Source organism: Taudactylus pleione, unplaced genomic scaffold (genome assembly GCF_031769625.1).
Source record: "Taudactylus pleione unplaced genomic scaffold, aTauple2 ptg000188l, whole genome shotgun sequence".
Lineage (NCBI taxonomy): Eukaryota > Metazoa > Chordata > Amphibia > Anura > Myobatrachidae > Taudactylus > Taudactylus pleione.
This window is the reverse complement of record NW_028284590.1, coordinates 3,364,248-3,386,783: the sequence shown is the minus strand read 5'-3', so window position 1 is coordinate 3,386,783 and position 22,536 is coordinate 3,364,248. Positions and strand designations below refer to the sequence as shown.

Sequence of the window (22,536 nt, the reverse complement as noted above, 5' to 3'; positions counted from 1 at the left end):
GTGAGAAAACCACAGACATTAATGGTGCGTACACACTGGGCGATTAAAGTGGACGACTGAACGATAACGATATCGTTATCGTTCAGTCGTCCACTTTATCGTCCATTTTTAACACAAAAAAGATGAACGATGACGACGACGCGCGTTCCCGCGGGTCGTTCGTCATCCTCGTTCATCGGGCTGACATGCAGGCCAACCTGACGACCTCGTCAGGTTGCTGCATGTCAGGGAATGGGTGAGAGCCCGGCGCTGAACGATATCGCTAATGATATTGTTCAGCGGCTGTGCTCAATGTCATGAACGACATTGAGCACAGCCTGCCGGGGACACACTAGACGATATCGCTCAGGGAGCATATCGTCTAGTGTGTATGCACCTTAACTTGTACACTGAGCCTAGTGCAATAAGTAAACACTAGCCAGTCAATTACCTCTCAGCTATACAATTTAAGACATTTTTCCTACAGAAAATAGATACTATATACAATGTAAGCAGTACAATTTGTTAATACATAAATAAGTGGTAATAAATATTAATAAATAATACACCCATTCCAAGACGAAATGGGCTTCCCCACTACACCCATAGGCTTCTATTAGTGGCGGTAGTACATTCGGTGAAAGCGGTAAGACCCCCGAAAACTGAATTTTTATGGGTTCTACCGCATTTTCACCTTTAGTACATCCTGTCCCGACTGTAAAGCGACAGGTGCTGATTGGCTGGTACTCTATCTCCATCCAAATGATCTCTTTCCAAGGCTTAGTACATAAGGGGGGTGTCTCTGACACATGCACAGTCCACCTTTGAATCAGCTCCACAGTGCAGTGCTGCCTGTTGTACTTATATGACATATCTATCAGTACCCAGGTACTGTGGCTGCTGCATCATACGGGTAACCAGCGACCAGCCAAGGAGCGGCCACATGATGAGGGAGCAGTGACGTCACCACACACAGCGCACTAGGGCTGGCGGCGGCGACAGGAAGGCGCATGCCCGGGATCCGGGATCTCCTCGCAGCTGCACAGGGAAGAGGGAGAAAGGGGGCGGGGCCTAGGCTGGGCAGGAAGGGCGGGGCTGGCGACGGTGGCGGCGGGTGTCATAGCGTTACACTGCGGAGCATGGGATCTGTGTGAGGGCGCTCCCCCCCCTCCCGCCCCCACATAACAACAACAAACCCCCCCACCCCCCACCCCGTCACACCGAGAGCATCCCCACGAGCCAGGCCTGACCCCCCCAGCTCCGGCGGCATGTCGCGCTCCGTGCTGCAGCCCAGTCAGCAGAAGCTGGCCGAGAAGCTGACCATCCTCAATGACCGGGGCATCGGCATGCTCACCCGTCTCTACAACATCAAGAAGGTAACACGGGAGGGGGGAGGCCGGTCCGGGGATCACTGACCGGAGCATTATTACTGTGTGCCCGGCAGCGGAGGGGAGATCCCCGGGACAGCTGCCAATACAGGGGTGAGGTGGGGGGTAATGGGGTGGGGGTGAGGTGGCCCTAAGCATACAGGGGCTGGTAGAGACCAGGGCGGTGCAGGATCTGTGATCCCAGATGCAGGGTGGGTGGGGGGGGGAGGAGGAAATCCTCCATGTTACTGATTGCTCTCTCACATTCCCATGCTACACACATATGTACATACATGTCCTATAGGTGACATGCCTGTCTGTGTGTGCGATAATGGGACCCTGCCTGGCTCTGTCCAATGACTATTATGTGGCTCATACATTCTCTTACATGCATAGTGCCAGCTGTACAGAATTACCCAGATTTGGCCTGGAAAGGATCTGTCTCTTCATACCCTATTCTATGCCATCTGTCATGATGTGGCTGCAACAGTCAATGTTTTGCCCCCTAGACCAGCATGTGGCACTACAGATGCTATGGAACTACACATCCCAGTATGCCCTGCTGCAGCTTTTCTGTTAGGACATGCTAAAACAGTGGCAAGGCATGCTGGTATCTGTAGTACCGCAGCAGCTGGCTGGCTGGCCTGCCTGCCTTAAGCTGGGTACACACTGAATGATTTTTTTTTTTTTGGAGCGATTTGCCCCTATTCTGACAGATCAGAACGACTGCGACGGACGATACCATGCATCGGGATGCGGCAGGGGTTGACATGTTGGGCAGTCTGGCAGTGGATCGTCTAATGTGTACCAACTGCCCGATACGTCGGCAGGGGGGGGGGGGGGATTTGCCAGTCGGATTGCTGGGCACACATGCCGTTTAGTGTGTGCCCATCTTTAGACTGTGGTGTGGCTTATGTATAGCAGAAGTGTCTTTGGAAATTATATTCAAATGCTGGCAGCAATTATTAAAACAGCTTGTTCTGGACTACACTGATGATAATGTATTAAAACATCATTAGCCTGCTCTGAAAGTTTTACGTGTCACCTACACATTGCGCCTCCAGCTGAAGTCTCTGTCTCCTAAGGAGTTGATAGTTTTTCATTCTGCCCACAAAACAGCTGTGTTGTGGCAAGGGGGTAAACCTACTGTTTCCTGAAATGATTTAATGACGACTGGTTATTTAATATGTTTCCTTTGCTGTGGTTAGTGTGTGTATATATTTTGTGTATCTGTTTGTATATATTTATATGTTACAGCAGAGACATTTTAAAGTTCAATATATGTATCTTGTGCGGTATAATAATTGTGTATTAAAGTGTAATAGCTTGTTATATGCACATCGATGTCTGTGGTGTCATTGCTTTGATGAACGACACACCATGTGCACTTTAGGTAACTTTATGTTTAGGCTATTTGTAATGTTAACTGCATCCTATATATGGTTTTGCTGTTATGATTTCTTTGAAATCTGTATGTAATGACGGCTGTCGGGATGCTACCTGTCACAATACCAACAGTGGTATCCCGATGGTTGGTATCCCGACCTCCTCTCCCCCTAACCCTCCCTTTTTGTAGCCTAATGGTGCGTACACACGTAGCGATGATCCAGCACACCACCAACTTACTGCCGACTATAGCGATTCGAGATCGTCGATCGCGGGTCCCTATAGTAACTTGCTCAAAATTGAGCAAGTTGATCGGCATGCATGGACGATATCGCTATCGTCCATACGTGGCCGCGCATCTCTGGTCGAAGGTAAGTTGGTAGGGACCATTTAAAAGAACAATTTGAAAGATAGCGGTAAACTATATTGATATTGTTCAAATCGTCCTTTTAAATTGCTACGTGTCTGCACAAAATTAGCCTAACTGTCTCCACCCCGCTCCCTAACAATGCCAGTTAGTGCCTAAACATGTCTCCCCCCTTCGTGCCTAACCCTAATCCTCCTCCTTTAGTGCCTACACTCCTCCCCCCTCAAACCTAACCCCACTACAGTGCCTAAACCTAACGCCCCACCGCTAACAGTAAAGGCGACTCTGATTTACCTTCTGTATTCTGGCGTTAAGATAGGTGTCTGTATTTTGATGGCTATCTTAAGTCCCTTGTCAGGCTTCCCCCATCAGGATTTAGACCAGCAACATTGCAGTCGCCGATCTCATAACTTCATCCCGATTTCTTTCACTTCTATGCATACACAATGTTGTTTTGTGTTTTGATATCGAATTGTTTCTTTTTTAAATGGTTACAGCTAATTTTGTTGTACTTAAAAAATAAAAAAAATGCTCAGAAATTTTAAATGTAACCACGCAGGATTTCTGAAAAATGTCCTTTTCATATGCTCAATAATGAGTGCCTAAAATGTTTTACTTTTCTATACACCTTTTATGTAGTGTGTACTGTTTATATGTAATACTGTACTCTATTATATAAAACTAGCTGTCTTAAATGAGTGCTAGTTCAGTAACATGTCCTTATTCTCTTTTTTATATTGAAACATTTTGAGCAATTTGGTTGTTTGGCATTGTGTATTTTATAAACTTTGTTTTCTTTGTGTGATTTTATATATATATATATATATATATATATATATATATATATATATATATATATATATATATATTTTAAAGATTTATGAGAGAATACACTACAGAATGTTTTAAATGGAATCGCTTTGCAGAATCAGAAAATTTCTTCAATCCTTCACCCAGCCGTCTGAGCGGCCGATTGGCAAGCTATACACACCTGTGGCCAGTGTACAGGCGGTCAGGGGTCGCCTTGACACACAGCCAGAAGTACTGATATATCAGCATCGACTGTGCTACAGGGCCTACCTGGTATGTCTGGGAATCACATAGGGCGCTCGCTCTGAATCAGGGCCCTCCTACCCACAGCTATAGCGAGCGTCCATGATGATGGTCGCGATGGTCTTGACCATCGGGCTTGCGACGGAGACCATGCAGTAGGGTCTCGCTGCCGCAAGCCCTGGAGTGATTTGGGCTCTATCAGAGCCCAAATCACTCCCACTGACACTAGTGATGTCAGTGGGGCCGGCTTGAGACGGTAGGCGTTCCCATGGGAACGCCCCCGGCATGCCCAGCAAAAGGGGCGTGCTGTCAATCAACATTGACAGCACGCCCCCTTTGGTGCGAGACCCGGAGCGATGGAGAGCCCGTCGCTCGCCGGGTCTCGCGCATGCGCACGACGGAGCTCCCTCCGTCATGCGCATGCGCAGTGGGGGAACATCGACCCGCTTGCGAGCGTACTGCCGCTCACGAGTGGGTCTGAATGACCCCCATAGTTCACAGGCATATCGGGTGTACGCGCTTGCGATATGTCGTTCGATCTAATGAACGATATATCAACAAGTGTGTACCCAGCTTAAGAGAAAAGTCTCTTTAATTTTTTTTTTAATTTTCTATTAACTTAAGTATAATTCCAGATGAGCAATTTTTGATTGAAATCAGTCCGCTCTGTGTGCCTGATTCAGTAGCGATTGCTAATGCAACTACGTACGCAGTTTGAGCGATTATTTTAAGCATTACGCATGCGTATAAGCCACACTGCGATTATGCACTCACAGAGAAATCAATCGCAAGTGAATGACAGGCTGTGAGCGTTTGGGGGGGGTGACGGTGTGATTGGTAAAACGCAGCCAAGGCTGTCCGTGTGACCGCCATTTCATGGGCGTGCATAAATTAGCCACTGCAATTGCATGAGATCTCTTTGTGTGCGACGCGACTTGCAATATATGCGGCTGGTCAGACCTGGTGTAAATGCTGCGTGGCTGACCGATTTGCGTCGATGTTACCGATGTTTGTGCAGGAGACCGAGGTTGGCAGCAGTGAGCATCTTTTGCCGGCTGTGCTTTGGCAGGAATTAGCGTAATATCACAGCTGTGGTTGTATTAGCGATCGCCACTGAATCAGGCCCTGAGGCTGGAGCATGAGTCATCTAGTCTAGTTAAGGCGGGTATCCACTAGGCGATTTTGACAGGCGATTGAATGATAACGACGTCGTTATCGTACAATCGCCTACAAATTGGGCATGCAAATGACAAAAACGACCAGCGATGTGCGTGCCCATTGCTCGTTTTTGCCATCTATCATGCTGGTCCTGTCAGGTTCAGTATGTACGGGGATGATGGATGTGCCTGGACTGAACGAGAGAACGCTCAATCTAGGCACAGCCCATTACACACTTGCAATGTCGTAATCGTGCTCTCGTTTGTATGTCTATAAGTGGATACGCACCTTAAGTGTTGCTGGTTCATGCAGTCTATGGTCATTGGCGGATAATTTTAATGTGATCAGCTGTGATTAATGTTTGATGTAAACTCTCCTTTTGGGCAAACCAGCAGCACTTTGGGGCAGATTTGATCTAATGTTACTACATTGGTTGTTGAAATCTCTGTATGGGCATCTGATACTGCATTAATGCAACATATTAAAAAGTTTATGGATTGGTCTGTGCTTCTCTATCTGGATGGCCATATCTATATTGTCGACAAAACATGAGAATGTCAACATGGTTGTAATGGTGACATGCAGCACGTCGACATTGACCCTTGGGTGTCCTGCGGCAACGTACTGATGACTTCCAGCGGATCTTGTGGCGCTTTCAACGGTACTACAACTCCAGACATTGGGGGGCGATTCCATTCAGCGCAACATGAATAGCGCCGCGAGGAGTTCCTGGGGCTATTGACTGGGCTATTAAGCCCGACTACAGGATTTCCAACTAAAGTGCCAGCCGCGATGCTGTTTTCCGGCTTAGCGCGGCGCTAACGCCTTCTTGGCCGCCACTTTAGTCGGAGAATGCCAGTTACAGCGACAAAACACCCAGCTTAAGGTGCGGTAGCCGCCATTCTTCGACTTAAGTGGTTCTATTTGGACTTTCTTCCCGGGGCTATTCAGCATTGCGCTGAATTGAATCGCCCCCGTTGAGTATTTATAAAGACCAGGCTTTAAGGTACAATTGCTAATTGTAATACATTGTAGCATATGCTGACAATATAAATAGATGTTAATCATTAAAAGTATTGTTGGTACAGTCGTTATTTTGACGGTCACAATTGAGAATAATGAGGAATATCCCAAAAATATAGGTTTTACGGCGACCTCTTGGCATTTGGCCATGGTATCGTTCATTGTACTTTGAATGTGTTTTGGGAGATGTAAGGACTCATCCACACCCAGGGGCGTAGAAAGGGTGGTTCCGGTGAAGCGTGCGCTCCAGGCGTTGAATTGGTAAGAGGGCGCTGCCTGCGGCTGGAGTCCGGCAGCTGTTTAAAAGCTGACAGACAGCCGGGTGCCAGCTCTAAGTATGCTACTTCTGATCCACTCCTCCTCTGCTCTTCCACGGTGCCATAGCTAGCCCCACAGTGGGGTTGTTAGGATCCAGGGTGGGCACCTAGCTGACTATAGCACCGTGGAAGAGCAGACGAGGAAAGGATCAGTAAGAGTGGGAGCGACTCCTAATCTGTCCATCCAATGTCTCGGCAGCGGTTCAGATGTCGGGGTGGGGGGCAAGGACAATAAAAGACATAGGGGGTAGAAGACAATACAAGATATGTGAGGGGAATCTAAAACTTAGGGATGTGGGGGGACAATATATAAATCAGAAAAGGGGGCGTGCACACTACAGGGCATACAGATTAAAGAGGGATGTAGTGCATAATATAGATCATATGGGTTGAACAGTACAATCTAGGACATATGGATAGGGGGCAGCACAATGCAGGATATACAGATGAGGGGAGACAGTACATTACATGACCTACAAATGGGGAGGGGGGACCAACAGTACTATGCAGGACGGCTACAGCTAGATCCCCTTCAGTTAATGGACCTTGACATCATCATTTACTATCCACGTAGACATCTATTGGTATTAGTAACATGTGGTGAGCGAAGCTTGCCCAAGAGGGTACAAGTTTTTACTGTTGGTGGCCAGATACTACATTTGGGCCAAAATACCTGAGCTTTAAGGGCATGAAACTGTACTAATACCCTCACTCAACAACACATCCAGGTCCATTAACTGAGGGGGATCTAGACCTAACCAATGCAGGACATACACGTGGAGACGGACAGCACAATGCAGAAAATTTCTATGAGGACGAATAGACTGCACAGTGCAGGACACCCACATTCGGAGGGGACGGACAGCACAATACCAGGACATACAGACGAAGGGACGAAAGGCAAAGTACCGAATATAAATATACAGAGGACAATTCATGATTTTGTTTTTCACTTTAAAATGTCAAATTGGCATCATATGCTGGCCACGCCCACATAAGAAAAATTCAGTAGTGTGGGAGGCGCCATAGCATAGGCACGCTCCAGGCACTATGGCTCCACACTACACCACTGTCCACACCTACTGGCTGTTAATGCATTTTTCAGCAGCTAATTCCTGAAAAGTACATTAAAAACAAAATAAAGGTTTTTCTTTTTTTTTTTTATTCTTCTGACTTTTAAAAGATTTTTTTTAAATGTTAACACTGCACAAAAGAAAAGTGGCATGGCTGTGTGTGTGTGCGCTACCAGTATAGTGATAAAAGTGCAACTGTTGAAGAGCTTGTGGAAAACAAGTTTAGAGTCAAGGAGCCCATACACCGTGCGATAGGCACCTTGCGCTGCGACGGACGATCTGGCGGCCGACATGTCTGATGGCCCCACACTCGAAGCGATCCGCAAGGCCCCCACTCTTCCCACCCCCCCTCCCCCGAATAGCGCTGCATGTGATTGTACATTACATCCCTAAATCTTATGTGCAGCATGTAAGATACGGCCCTACCTGTGTGGAGTTTGTATATTCTCCCTGTGCTTGCGTGGCTTTACTTTTGTCATTTGCATATGTATGACTGTTCACCGCATGTCACTATGAAAATGCAATTGTTCATGCTCCTCCCTTTAACAGTAATGTATTATAATAACAAACCGCTATCTACCCATGTATTACATTATAAGAAGTCAACTCTCACACTTGTGATGTTGTCCAAGTCTATTAACAAAAATCTTACATTGTTGTCTGTGTGTTGGACTATCTTGTGGTTTGCGGAAATCTTCTTGGAGCTATACCTGTTGCACTCAAACATTTGCACCAATTCCCATACGTGGCAGTTACATTGTGCTTTGTCTTTTAGCTGCCAGTTAAAAGTAGTCGCAGTGCCTTTTTTCTATGCGTAAAATTGGCCTAGACTTAAATTTAACTTTTTTTTTCAAAGAATTGACAAATGCAGGTCTAAATCAAAAATTATTAGCGCCTGCCAGGCATTGTCTGCCAAAGCTGGCACAGATGGCAAAATCAACATTTTGCTGCAGAAACTCTGAAGGATTATAGATAGATATTAATGATACTTGCAGCCAAATACATTGCCTCACACAGGCATGTAAACTCTGTGTAGGGCTCCAACAAATTGTGATATACATATCATAAATATATGTAACACCCCTGCAGCGCAATAGATTGTACAAAGGGAGTGTTTGGTGTGATGCTGAATATTAGAGGGTGTACCTCTCACCTCATTATCTTCAATTGGTGCCCCACCCTAATTTTGACACACTTCAACCTTTCTGGGAGGAGTTTCCAGAATCGGGAGATCGGGGACACCGCATGCCCACTAAAGCTGGCCACACACTAGATCAACTTTCATCCAACCATCCAACTAGTGGATTGGTTGGAATGAAAATCTGGTAAGGAATGGGAGTAAATGATGATCAGCAATTTGCTCCTAAATGCCAGAAACCAGATGAAAATGGCCGTCAGACAAGTTTGTTAAATGTTTGATCTAAACAATTTGTTCAAACAACAGTTTTTGTCCATTTTCCGGCGTTTGGCAGCAAATTGCTGATTGTCATTTGCTTTCATACCTTACCAGATTTTCATTCCAACCAATCAACTAGTTGGCTGGTTGGATGTAAGTTGGTCTAATGTGTGGCCAGCTTAAGTGACTGGTCCCCACACACGCAAATTAGCCATGACAACTATTACGTTAGTTGCAGAAACCACTGCAACACATTTATTGCTAGATAAAGTCGGCTGCAGGACTTTTTATATATTTTCTTTGGAGAGAAAATATTTTAGATTTATAAAGGACGATATCTACAAATTAATTAGGGGTGTATATTGTATATAGGTAAGGCAATTCTCTGTATTAGTACATTGGTACCAGTAGCAATCTATGATGAATGGACCCACAATATAATGCTGTGAGAGCCTCTCGCTTTCTCCACTCATTCGCATCCTCTCCACAATTCTCTCATTCGAACCGCTATCTGAAACCCCTGGGTTTGCCTCTGTGACCTCCCGCGGTGGACAGGTACAGACATCGCCGCTCTGGTGGTTTATACATACAAGAAGTCCGTACATGGGGCCTGATTCAGAGCCGGACGCTATTTGCGCTCGCTCGTTCAGAAAAAGGGGGTGGCTATTCAAATGAACCATTCGCTCTTTGCGGTCTGTTCACGCCTCTAGGACTGAACGAGCGAACAAAACTTGCGGTCGTTTTTTGGAAAACTACGCCCCCTGGCCGCTCGCATCCTATGTCATGTCCGCTATTTATTAGATTAATCGACTACATCGACCAGCTTATGAACTGCTCGCTATTCTTATGGTTGGTTTTTCCTACTGCAATCATGTGAGCAGTTCTGACTATAAAATAACCCAGTGACGTGGTCAATGACGCTGCTGTATTAATTATGCACACCCATAAAACGCCCGTTTTGACCTTTTAAGCACGCCTGCGTTCTGATCTCCACTCCCCGTTTTCAAGCACCTTCCCCTGTTACCACTCACATACGCCTCCTCCTGTCACTCAAAATAGCAGGCATTCGCTATATAGCGAACAAACGATTTTCGGCCGCACTGACTGGTTCGCGCATGCGTATTACGATCCGTACGCATGCGCAGTTGTGCAAACATCGCTCGGAATGAACGAGCGGCCGCTTACGAGCGGCTCTGAATCAGGCCCATGATTCAGTCAAATAATGGTAGAAAAGTTGTAGCCTTTTATCAGGAATCTACACATTTTTTGGATATACTGTAAATATCAACATGGACTTAATACTGTGTTTCTCTTTAAAATGGAGGTTGAGCAAACAATTAATAAGTTACCGCAGGTGCTGCATAGGGGTTTACTTAGGATAACAAAAAGAGAAGGAAAAAAACCCTTCTTTGTGGTTCCCAAGCAGTTCATGTTTTCCAGGTCTCCTGTGGATCTTGAAAATGTGACCAGTTGGTAATACACCTGTGCGCCTGCTAGATGCCCTGGAAAACGTGAACTTTTTAGACTCGTGAGTACCATGGCCGTAGCACATTGCTGTCAGCCAGTAAAGAAATCTTACTATAATTGCCTCCTATTCATAAATAAAATGCAGAAGTCTTGGTCACATATTTGCAAATATATGATAAGCCATTCGCCACTTCACAGCCTCACTGCACTATGTGGGGAATGCAATATTTTCCTTTTCTAGATAAACCATTAGTCACGCACCTGTCGATTGTAACATAAGTGCATACCCAGTGGCGATGTCGCGTGCGACAGGACCTGGCGTGGTGCTGGCATCGGCAAGTGAATACACTCTTGCCGAAGCCGGGAGCGACAGCCATGCTGCATTTGACAGCATGGCCCTCGCTGACGATACAGCCCGTCTGACCTGCATGCAGGTTTGACGGGCGATGGCGCTGACTACGCATGGGAGTGCATATTGTCAGCGACATAGCAGGTACACACTGGCTAATGTGCCCGATATGTCGTCCAATCCGCCAGATCGGACGACATATCGTCTAGTGCACAGGTTCTCAAACTCGGTCCTCAGGACCCAAAACAGTTCATGTTTTCCAGGTCCCCTCACAGAATCACAAGTGATATAATTAGCGCCACCTGTGGATCTTTTAATGTGTGTCAGTGAGTAATGACTACAACTGTGCACCTGCTGAGTAACCTGGAAAACATGGACTGTTTGGGGTCCTGAGGACCGAGTTTGCGAACCACTGATCTAGTGTGTACTGTGGGCCTGATTCAGGGCCGGTCGCAAGCGCTGAGCGCTCGCAACTGGGTCGATGGTGGACCAGAGCGCATGCGCACGACAGAGCCGGCTTCGTCGTGCGCATGCTCGAGACCCGGATAGCGACGGGCACTCCATCGCTCCGGGTCTCGCAACAAAGGGGGCGAGCTGTCGATGTTGAGTGACAGCACGCCCCCTTTGGCGGGCGGCCTGGGGGGGTGGCTGCCCAAACAGAGGCGTTCCCATGAGAACGCCTCTGTTAGAGCCGAAAGCTCTCTGGGGCTTGTGGCCACGAGACCCTACCACAAAGGTCTCGTCGCAAGCCCGATGGTCTTGACCATCGCGACCATCATCATGGCTGCTCGCTGTAGCTGTGGGTGGTCACCCACAGCTATGTGAGCGGCCAGGAGGCCGTTCTAAAAAAAAATAAAAATAAAAAAAAAAGCCCGGTCCTGATTCAGAGCGAGCGCTCTGTCAGAGCGACCGGGTCTGAATCAGGGCCTGTGTATCCGGAAATAATTTTGTTAAGCATATATGAGCTCATTAGCTGACGGGGAATGCTTGTCTTTATAGTGCCTCCTGTTTAGAGGATTAGGTGTACCTCCAGGTCAGTTTATGCTCAGTTTAAAAAAGCATGAATAGGTGACCTATGTAGGGTTTGTACCATCCTTTTGGCAAAAACACAGTGAATAAATGTGTGTATGTATAAATATAAAAACAATTCTAATTTATATTCTAAAGAATTTCGCGTATGGTCATTAAAGAGAGCAATTTTATTATACATACAAATGTATTGGCCTCAAACATAGAAATCTGAAAAATTTGCATGAGACTTTATTTTTTATTTTTAATGCAGTGAAAATATTCCTTGCAGCTTTGCACAGTTGACATAACCTTTATTTTCATGTATGCGCTATTATATGTCCATATTGTTGTTTTCAATGGTCTTCATTGGTTGTAGAATGAAAATAATTAACATAATTTATTGAAGTGTAAAAAGTATAATAGTTTCTGTATGTCAGCTGTGCCACATAGCGCTGTTACTATTCTGCCTCAAGACGTTAACAGGTTAAATAGAATTCTTCAAATGTTTAAAGGAGAACTAAAAGCATGTCGTGTTATAGTTTCATTAGCTGTGTGGGCTTCTTTAAGAGCCTTGCAAACTTTTCTTGCAAAAAGATCCTTCTACAATACAGATCTTTTGCAGGAACATCGTATAGACCTTGTACTGTTAAAAAAAAAAAAAAAAAAAAAAAAAAATTAAATGGGATTCTATAGACACAATAACTGAATACTTAGTCACTCTTTCTCACTGGCATTGCATTTGTTAGATGCAATTGGAAAAGCATATAATTCCTACGCATTTGTTCTTGTGATGAATATGGATCACAGAAGATATATAAATGTCTGATATAATGCATTCAGCACGTAAGTGTTTGAAAAAATCTGGATGCATGCAACCATTTCCTTTCCCCATTAATTTCAGTGGGATTTCCAGCATATAAAGCTCCTAATTGCAATGAATAATGTATTAAATTTATGAAGAAGCTCTGCTAGTATAGAAATAACAAAATAAAGTCCAGTCTCTTCTAAAATCCGTTGTGGAACCTGGGCTTACCATTAATGGAGACAACAAGCATGGGGTTCCACTGATAGTGTGGGAATCAGCACCAGGTAGATACACTGAGCGTATTGCACTATAACGGGGAACACTGAAGCATGGACTACACGTGTCATAGACAGAAGCAGCGGTAGCCTAGTCTTTGCTGTGGTGGAGTAAAGGGATGGGGGCTCATGCCAGCATCCCCCTGGAGGGTCCACGTTTACTGCTAAGAACTCCCTAAGACCTGCCCTACAAGTATAATCTAGATAAAAAGAAATCAACAGGCACTCTGTTAAGGCAACAAATGTTTTGTTTCCCACATGGAAGAGGATGTGGTTGCTAGGCAGTAACGATGAATAATGGCATCTGTATTCTGTATGGCTCTACACATGCTGTGTCATGTGATTGAGGGCTGTCTGCTGACACATGCATATTGCAGTTACTTCTCTAACCGATAATTCAAGTCCGTGCGATGTTGAATAATGCCGGGAATGAGTTCCTGGAGCTATACAGTTGTCCCCATCGCCCCCTGCACTTGTCAGAAGATGCAGGCTACAGCGCCTAATGCTGGGTGTTTAGTCGTTGTAACCTGCATTCTCCAACTTAAGTGCCGGCCGTGATGCTGTTAGCACGGCACACGCTAACCCAGAACCAGCATCGTTTAGGATGGTGTGAGCAGAAATTTTCTAGTTGAGGTTTTTGGAGGCAGTGTGTGTGTGTTTTCCAGGTCTCCTCACAGAATCTCAAGTGAAGTAATTGGCTCTACCTGTTGATTTTAAAATGTCTTGGTGAGTAATGAATACACCTGTGCACCTGCTGGGTGACCTGGAACACATTAACTGTGTGGGGTCCTGAGGACCGAGTTTGAGAACCACTGGTCTAATAGAACAGCCATTAGGTTCTATTCATGTTGAAGAGTGTAATAAAATAGCCATTACAATATTAACTAGGGACTTAGTTTGGGAAAGTTCAGAATAAGTTCAGGCAACCATTGTAGAGCAGTTATTAATCCACCCGAAAAGTAAGCACCCTTCCCAGCAATTGCCCCAATTTACATATCTTCCCTCGTGTCAGAATATCTGGACTTGTGCGCTTTGTCCAAGATTTGCATCTCTCATTTACACTCACTACCTGCTCTATGGATCTAATCTCTCGTACAATAAAGCTGGGTACACACTCACTGAGATATATATTGGCTGTTCAATTGATCGGCCAAGATATCTGCCGCCTGTCGGCCAGTGTGTACCCGCGATATGTCTGTGAACGACGTGGTTCACAGACATATCGCACCTGCTGTGCTGCACAGCCGATGGACAGATATGTCTGCAGACATATCTGTCCATTGGCAAGTGTGTATGGGCAGTCTGCAGTCCGCCCGTACACACAGCGGCAGCCGCGTAGAGGGCGCAGAGCACTCCCCCAACCCCCCACACCCCCGCAAGCCGCTGGGACCCAAGGCCAGACACAGATAATGGCCGTTCAGTGTGTATGAATGACCATCTTCTTGCAGATATATTTGTATAGTGTGTACCCACCATAAGACTTCAGTTTATCCTAGTAACCTACAAGTGAAATTTCGCCTTTGTGGGCAAGCCTATGAAATTCCTAAGCCATCTGCATTAGTGACATTTGTTGTTTATGTGGGTTGTGTTCAGGCAGCAGACAAGTGACAAAGGAAGTATTGAGGAGGAAGCAGTGATGAGAGGAAAGATTGAATGCTAGAGGGAGAAAGGAAGTTGGGAGAAGAGGAACTATGGAAGAGTAATGGTAAAGGGTCATGGTGTGTATTTCCTTTATCTCCTCCCTGAGCTCTCCTCTCAGGCTAATGAGGCGCAGGGCTTTTCTAAAATCTAGGAGCCAGGATGAAAGTGTAGGAGCCAGACCACCGTCCCCCCAAACAAATTACAGGAGTGAGTGAGGAGCTCAGGTCTGTGTGTTATACACACTATACTAGTCAACAAGATGGTCATCGTTGAATGGATACTGTAAATGGAGGCCCCCTCACTGCTCTGCACAGCTCCCCTGCTCCACCCCCCATCCCCCAGTGATAACGGACCACATTTCACATAAAATAATGGTGTCAGAAAGTACAAAACCCCCCTCCCCTCGTGGTCACAACGTAGACCCTACTACCGGAGAGCTCTATGCAGCCGGATATAGGAGACAGTAGACAGCCAGGACGTACAGGAGGATCAGCCCAGACTGGGAAAGACAGCAGGGATCACTGCAGGCCAGGATGGAGAGGAGTCGTCAGTTCAGGCTGGGACGGACAGGCACAGCAGTCACCGCAGGCAACACTCAGCACATGCACTCCTGTGCATGATATGAACACTGCAATACTGTAGGTACAAATCTCTGCCGGAGCTGATGAGGATCTGCTTCCTCCCTCACTGCAAAATCTGGTAGCCATGGCGACCTGGCCCCCGGGATTTGTGGAGCCCTAAATGAGGGGGATAAGTTTGTATCTGTGCTTCTCTTTCCCCACCCCCCAAAAAATACCGCCTTAATTTATTTTCCATAGAGTGATGATGAATTAATCCAATAAGGTCAAAAATTATAAAGGAATAGGAATTTGGGGGCAATTCATTTGAACGCGATGTGAGTAGCGCCGGGAAGGAGTTCATTGAGTAATTCAATAGTTTTCCCGCGCACAGTACTTAGTTGAGAGATGCCGGTTGGCGCAACTTAAGCCGAGTGTTTAGGCACGCTAACCGGCATTTTCCAAGTTAAGTGCCTTCAGCGATGTGGTTATCGCTGCCCTAAAATGAATAATGGCATGGCGGCTAGCACTTTAGTCAGCTTTCTACTTGCATTCTCGGCAGGGCGTGAGAAGAAATCCTTTAGTAGGGCTAACAACGCGGTGAATTGAATAGCTCCAGAAACTCCTGGCCGGGGCTATTCAGCATCGTACGGAATTGAATCACCCCCTTAGAATGTAATAGGTGCGTATTTAAAAAAAGCAGAAAATATGAACGGAGTTTCCAATCTCCTATTTTGACACGACACCTGCGATAAGGCTTTGAATTTATATTTAAGAAACACTGAGGATAATCAATAACTTCAAGCCGTATTTTAATCAAATTGACGCATATTATTGAAGCATAACAGGTTTGGTATAAAGACTCCACACTACTTTGGTTATTTTTATATGTATCTTAAACTGGAGAGGTTTTTGTTTTTTTGACCACATTATTCCAGTGTCTTAACCGTCAGTGTATATGCAGGTCGTATTTTACCTTGTTAGTCTATATGAGAAACTGGTCTATTTTTTTTAAACCTGTAACATATTTCTAAATTACATTTCTTTACCTTTCCAGAATATATTGATACACTGGCATAGTATAAATGCCGTTTAGCTACTCCTGTTCCTCCTATCGGTCTAATTGAGGTGTGCCAGTCTGATAAAATAGCTTGAGTGCGTTGTCAATAGACATGGAATGTGGATTGTGATATCATTGGTGTCATAGTCTAGTTTGGAAAGGACCCAAATTTTGACGACAGACAGTAGAGTGGGATAACGTAAAACGATATCTAGCATAAACCTCGCTCTCTGTTGGTTAGTAGTGTTCATTCTAGCACCCTGCACCTGTCACAACCTGTGCAGTTCCTCTTTGCTGCCTGGGGTATCGCTCTCTGAGAGAGAGCGACACCCCAGGCAGGAAAGAGGAACTGCACAGGTCGAGACTGGTGCACCCTATAGATTGTAAGCTTGCAAGCAGGGCCCTCTTACCTCTATGTCTGTCTGTTATTACCCTGTTTTGTTCTATCAATGTTTCCAATTGTAAAGCGCAACGGAATATGCTGCGCTATATAAGAAACTGTTAATAAAAAATAATAAAATGGTGCTAGAATGAACACTAGGTTAGTATTGAGCACATAAATCTTTTGAGGTTATTGCCCCTTTTTAACTTGTGTGATCTGCTACAAACCAATGCTGAAGTGTGCATATAACGCAAAACTCATTCTATGGGTGCAATTCAATTGTTTTAGCGCGCCCGATGTCCCATCTAAAGTGACGGGAGATTGCGGGGCGCTATTCAATTGATGCCAGTTATCGTGCACATAGAGGTCGGGTTTAGCCGCGTAAAACAGCTACCCCCGACCAAAGTACTGGGCCACCGGCAGCTGATTGTGCTCGACAGGAGCACAATTGAATAGCTCCGTCGGGCGTGAAGAGGGGCGCAAACCATTGAATTGCACCTTAGATGTCCTTTATGCTTTGTGCATGTGAGTTCTGCGACCCAGCCCCACATTTACGTGTCAGGTGTGTTGGTAAAGTTAATTGCGTTGGAAATAGAAGAATTTAGTGCATTGATGGGGAACTTGAAAGGATTTTCTGGACTCGCCATCCTACAAATCTCCCTCGCAGAGTTCACTATTCTAACATTGTGCTGGACAAGGCTGTGTCACTTCTGCATTCAGGAGGGTAAACCATCACCTCTTCTTCCTTGATGGTGGAGAGTTTGTTCGTTCATTTCCTCTAGTGTCAGATCAATAAAATTACACTTAAAACACAAGCTTTGATGTAATGTGTTGATTGTGCTTATTAAGTCAAATGAATGACTGTTGTCTGTAGGCTGAGCAATTTGAGGTTCTATTTCTATTCAATAATCGGGAATCAGCGATCAGAAGTGCACGGCTGGATCAGTCCCAATGTCCTTTAATACACTGACCACAAGACAGTTAACGCCCCCCACACAGGGCCTGATTCAGAGCTGAACGCTCTGACCAGAGCGCTCGCTCTGAATCAGGGCCCTCCTACCTTTTTTGGAGCGTCCTCATGGACACTCGCATAGCTGTGGGTTACCACCCACAGCTATAGCGAGCGTCCTTGATGATGGTCGCGATGGTCTTGACCATTGCGACCATCGGGCTTGCAACGGAGACCCTGCGGTAGGGTCTCGCTGCCGCAAGCCCTGGAGTGATTTTGGCTCTATCAGAGCCAAAATCACTCCCGCTGACATCACTAGTGATGTCAGTGGGGTCGGCTTCAGACGGTAGGCCACCTTTGGTGCGAGACCCGGAGCGACAGCTTGGCTGTCGCAGTCCGGGTCTCGCGCATGCGCAGTGGGGAACATCGACCCGCTTGCGAGCATACTGCCGCTCGCAAGCGGGTCTGAATGACCCCCACAGTGCGATTTGCAAACGATCTGATGTAGTTTGCGATTTCCCCTAGAATCCTGAAAAAAAACATATTGTGCCTACACATGGAAGGATTGTACAAACGACCAAATGATATAGATGGCTCGTTGCCATCTACAGTCAGGTCCATAAATATTGGGACATTGACAGAATTTTCATATTTTGGCCTCTATTCACCACCACAATGGCTTTGAAATTAAACAAACAAGATGTGATTTAACTGCAGACTTTCAGATTTAATTTGAGGGTAATTACATCCAAATCAGGTGAACGGTGTAGGAATTACAACGGTTTCTATATGTGCCTCCCACTTTTTAAGGGGCCAAAAGTAATGGGACAAACTAAACAATCTTAAATCTAACTTTCACTTTTTAATACTTTGTTGCAAATCCTTTGCAGGCAATTACAGCCTGAAGTCTGGAATGCATAAACATCACCAGATGCTGAGTTTCATCCCTGGTGATGCTCTGCCAGGCCTCTACTGCAAATGTCTTCAGTTCCTGCTTGTTCTTGGGGCATTTTCCCTTCAGTTTTGTCTTCATCAAGTGAAATGCATGCTCAATCGGATTCAGGTCAGGGGATTGACTTGGCCATTGCATAACATTACACTTTTTAGCCTTAAAAAACTCTTTGGTTGCTTTTGCAGTATGCTTCGGGTCATTGTCCATCTGCACTGTGAAGCGCCGTCCAATGAGTTCTGAAGCATTTGACTGAATATGAGCATATAATATTGCCCGAAACACTTCAGAATTCATTCTGCAGCTTTTGTCAGCAGTCACATCATCAATAAATACAAGGGAACCAGTTCCATTGGCAGCCATACATGCCCACGCCACGACACTACCACCACCATGCTTCACTGATGAGGTGGTATGTTTTGGATCATGAGCAGTTCCTTTCCTTCTCTTCCCATCACTCTGGTACAAGTTGATCTTTGTCTCATCTGTCAATAGGATGTTGTTCCAGAACTGTAATGGCTTTTTTAGATGTTTGGCAAACTCTAATCTGGTCTTCCTGTTTTTGTGGCTCACCAATGGTTTGCATCTTGTGGTGATCCCTCTATATTCACTCTTGTGAAGTATTCTCTTGATTGTTGACTTTGACACATATACATCTACCTCCTGGAGAGTGTTCTTGATTTGGCCAACTGTTTTGAAGGGGTTTTTCTTCACCAGGGAAATAATTCTTCTGTCGTCCACCACAGTTGTTTTCCGTGGTCTTCTGGGTCTTTTGGAGTTGCTGAGCTCTTCGGTGCGTTCTTTCTTTTTAAGAATGTTCCAAACAGTTGATTTGGCCACACCTAATGTTTTTGCTATCGCTCTGATGGGTTTGTTTTGATTTTTCAGCCTAATGATGGCTTGCTTTACTGATAGTGACAGCTCTTTGGATCTCATAGTGAGAGTTGACAGCAACTGATTCCAAATGCAAATGTCACACCTAGAATCAACTCCAGACCTTTTACCTGCTTAATTGATAATGAAATAACGAGGGAATAGCCCACACCTATCCATGAAATAGCTTTTGAGTTGATAGTCCCATTACTTTTGGCCCCTTAAAAAGTGGGAGGCACATATTGAAACTGTTGTAATTCCTACACCATTCACCCGATTTGGATGTAATTACCCTCAAATTAAATCTGAAAGTCTGCAGTTAAAGCACAACGTGTTTGTTTCATTTCAAAGCCATTGTGATGGTGAATAGAGGCCAAAATATGAAAATGATGTCAATGTCCCAATATTAATGGACCTGACTGTATATCGTCTATATCCAGCATCTGCTGGAACATTTAAAGATAGTGAAGGGGAGTGGCCAGGGTCAGTGACGACAAATCGTGCGCGCACACGAAATGATGTGTGCCAAATCGTGAAAGATGGGTCGATATCTTCCTGCAGGTTCAATTGATCAGTGACCAAGATCAGCGACAGCGGGAGCGCGCATCGGCGTCGTAATCATCCCCACACACGGCACTTTTTACATGATTGGTCGTTCCAATCCATCGATTACGGCCAAATTGTCTAAAAAAACGCACCGTGTGTGGGGGCCTTTACTGTGTCTGCATTGGGGCCTGAAAACCAGATACTTGTTCATAGTAATATAGTTGTTACTATTATCAGCAGATGTGTGGTCATTAGTCACAACGATGTGCAGGGCTTATCAGATGACTGTTTTATGGCAGTAATAGAACAATGATCAAACAGTGCCAAGTTCCTCAACTGAAAGCCCTGAAAAACTACTAAATCACATTTTGTGGTATTGTGGTTGGGTGTCTTGTGTGCATTGGGGTTATAGTTGGGGGTGGGAGGCAGATTGTGCAATGACCGGACAAATGATGCTATAGGACATTTTCTTTGTGACTTAATAGTTTGCATGATTTTAACTGTTTTTATAATTTTTGTTTTTGAAAACTTAAAATTTTGAAAATTATTTTATGTTGTGATGCATTTTATACCAGAATCGAGTATTGTTTTCTTTACCTTTTTAAATAGTTGGATATTCTTGTTGTGATTATATAGTTCAATCCAATTAGGTGCGAGTTGGCTTGTGCTAGCCGTTTTCACGGCAACCAAACTCACATTTTTTTTCCAGAGGAAAATCGCGTTTGTTTTTGCAAGATAGTAGGGAAAATGTCTATTTTAAGGTAAAAATGTGCAAAACCCATTGGACAGCCCCCCTAATGACTTATTATGCATGTAGAAGTTTTCAGTTGGCTTAATTGGCCCAATAATTACATGTCATTTTAGGGTGTGTTTAAAAAAAAAAATTGGCCTCAATGGGGGCGACTCAATTCACGTCCGGGCGAGTCCGGGAGCCTGGAGGAGCAGCAGAAGAACCTAGTACTGCCCTGGACATATTGTATATGTACATATTGGGCTCTATAGCAGTGCATTCCTAACAGTGCATGTTTTCCAGATCTTCTAGTTGATGCAGAGGTTATTACTGGCTGATACATGTGAAAAGATCCACAGGTGGTGCTAATTATTTCATTTGTGATACCGAGAAGAACATGCAGCACTAGTAACAATCTATTATATTACGATTTCTATTGTGGTCATGGTGTTTGCCTGGGGAGGGGGGTTTCCAGGCAGGCGGAACCCCCCCTGCGTTTGCCTATGTCTAGTGTTATGAAAATGTAATGCAATATTTAGAACAGAGCATGACCTTGCTCTTATGTTGACGCTTGCAGTGTTAAAAAAAAAAAAAAAAAAAAGTGCATCATTATAATGTGAGCCCTGAAATATTACTTTTTAATTGGTGATTATTTGAAGAAAAATCTTAATCTACTGTTTTTCAATTGCAATACTTTTAATAATAACCTGCTAGTTTGCATTTGTACTCTTTAACATGCTCCAACTCATGCTATTTACATGCACTATCCTGCAGCTAAGGTACCTTGTGTGATCTTGATTGACAGTCTCTGCTCTGTAATAGGTACTTAAACTGTTGCCACTGTCGTTCAGCTGAAATGCAGGAGGAAAAAGTGTATACATACTTACAGTGCTCAAAGTGGTTCTGGTATCAGCACTTCTCCTCACTGCTAAGTCAGCAGTACCAATTGTTGATTGTCACAATTACACTTGTCTCTAAAGCAGAAGCCATAGCTGGAGAGCTACTTGCATAAGCCTGCGATATCGTTATTGTTCAAAACGGTCATTACTAACTCACCATCGACCAGCGTTGCTAGGCCACGTATAGACGATAGCGAAACCGTCATCGGCATGACTATCAGCCAGCGATATCGTATCGCTGGCTGATCGCTACGTGTGTACGCAATCTGCAGAAAAATGTCTTCTATAACTTACTCTGTAATAGAGACGCACAGTCCAGATAGAAGTAAATTCATCTGAATGTGAAGTTCTGGTGAAACTGAATGTTGTTCTCAGCATCTGTTCCTACTGGCCTATGTACCTCTGTGTGTGACATGGGAGACCTAAAGCAATGTTAAATTCTGTTATTTAATATGTCTTTGTATTAGTGTTCATTTTAGCTCTGATTTTAGATGCATTTTAATTAAGCTTACTAAGTTCCCTGAAGCACCAGGAGCAAAGGGGCAGTTACAGTCAGCCGCGAGCTTCCACACGTTACGATAGACAGATTCTGTTTGCAGCTTCCACGCCTAATTGAATCTGCCCCTTAGTGGCCCCTCAGTCTCATTTACCATATCACTATTACCACCACTGTATAGATGTATTATAGGATTGTACCTTAATTTACCATCAATACAAAAATATTAGAGGTCACAGGTATTCCGCACATAAGTAGTATGATGGGCGTCTCTGAACTAATTAGTATATACTCCAAAAATTCTAAATAAGTACTCCTGGCTACTAGGATTATGCAGAAAGCATTACCCCAAGGCGTAAATGTCCGTTTCTTTCCCAGAAGGTGCGGGATTTCTGCTATTTAGTTAGGTGAAGGGTTTTTCATTTTTT

General features: G+C 44.8%; 1 protein-coding gene across 4 annotated transcripts in view; it reads left to right on the top strand.

Annotated features, from left to right (window-relative positions):
- Nucleotides 1–1,030: 1,030 nt before the first annotated feature.
- The window catches only part of NCKAP1 (NCK associated protein 1), a 128,876-nt gene continuing 107,370 nt past the window's right edge, over nucleotides 1,031–22,536 (top strand). For 3 of the 4 annotated variants that reach the window (XM_088476364.1, XM_088476366.1, XM_088476363.1), the window contains exon 1: nucleotides 1,031–1,355. In XM_088476364.1, coding sequence (XP_088332490.1) covers nucleotides 1,248–1,355 — 108 coding nt within the window. In that variant the 5' untranslated portion in view covers nucleotides 1,031–1,247. The remainder of the gene's footprint in view (nucleotides 1,356–22,536) is intronic. The other variant, XM_088476367.1, reaches the window with a different exon arrangement.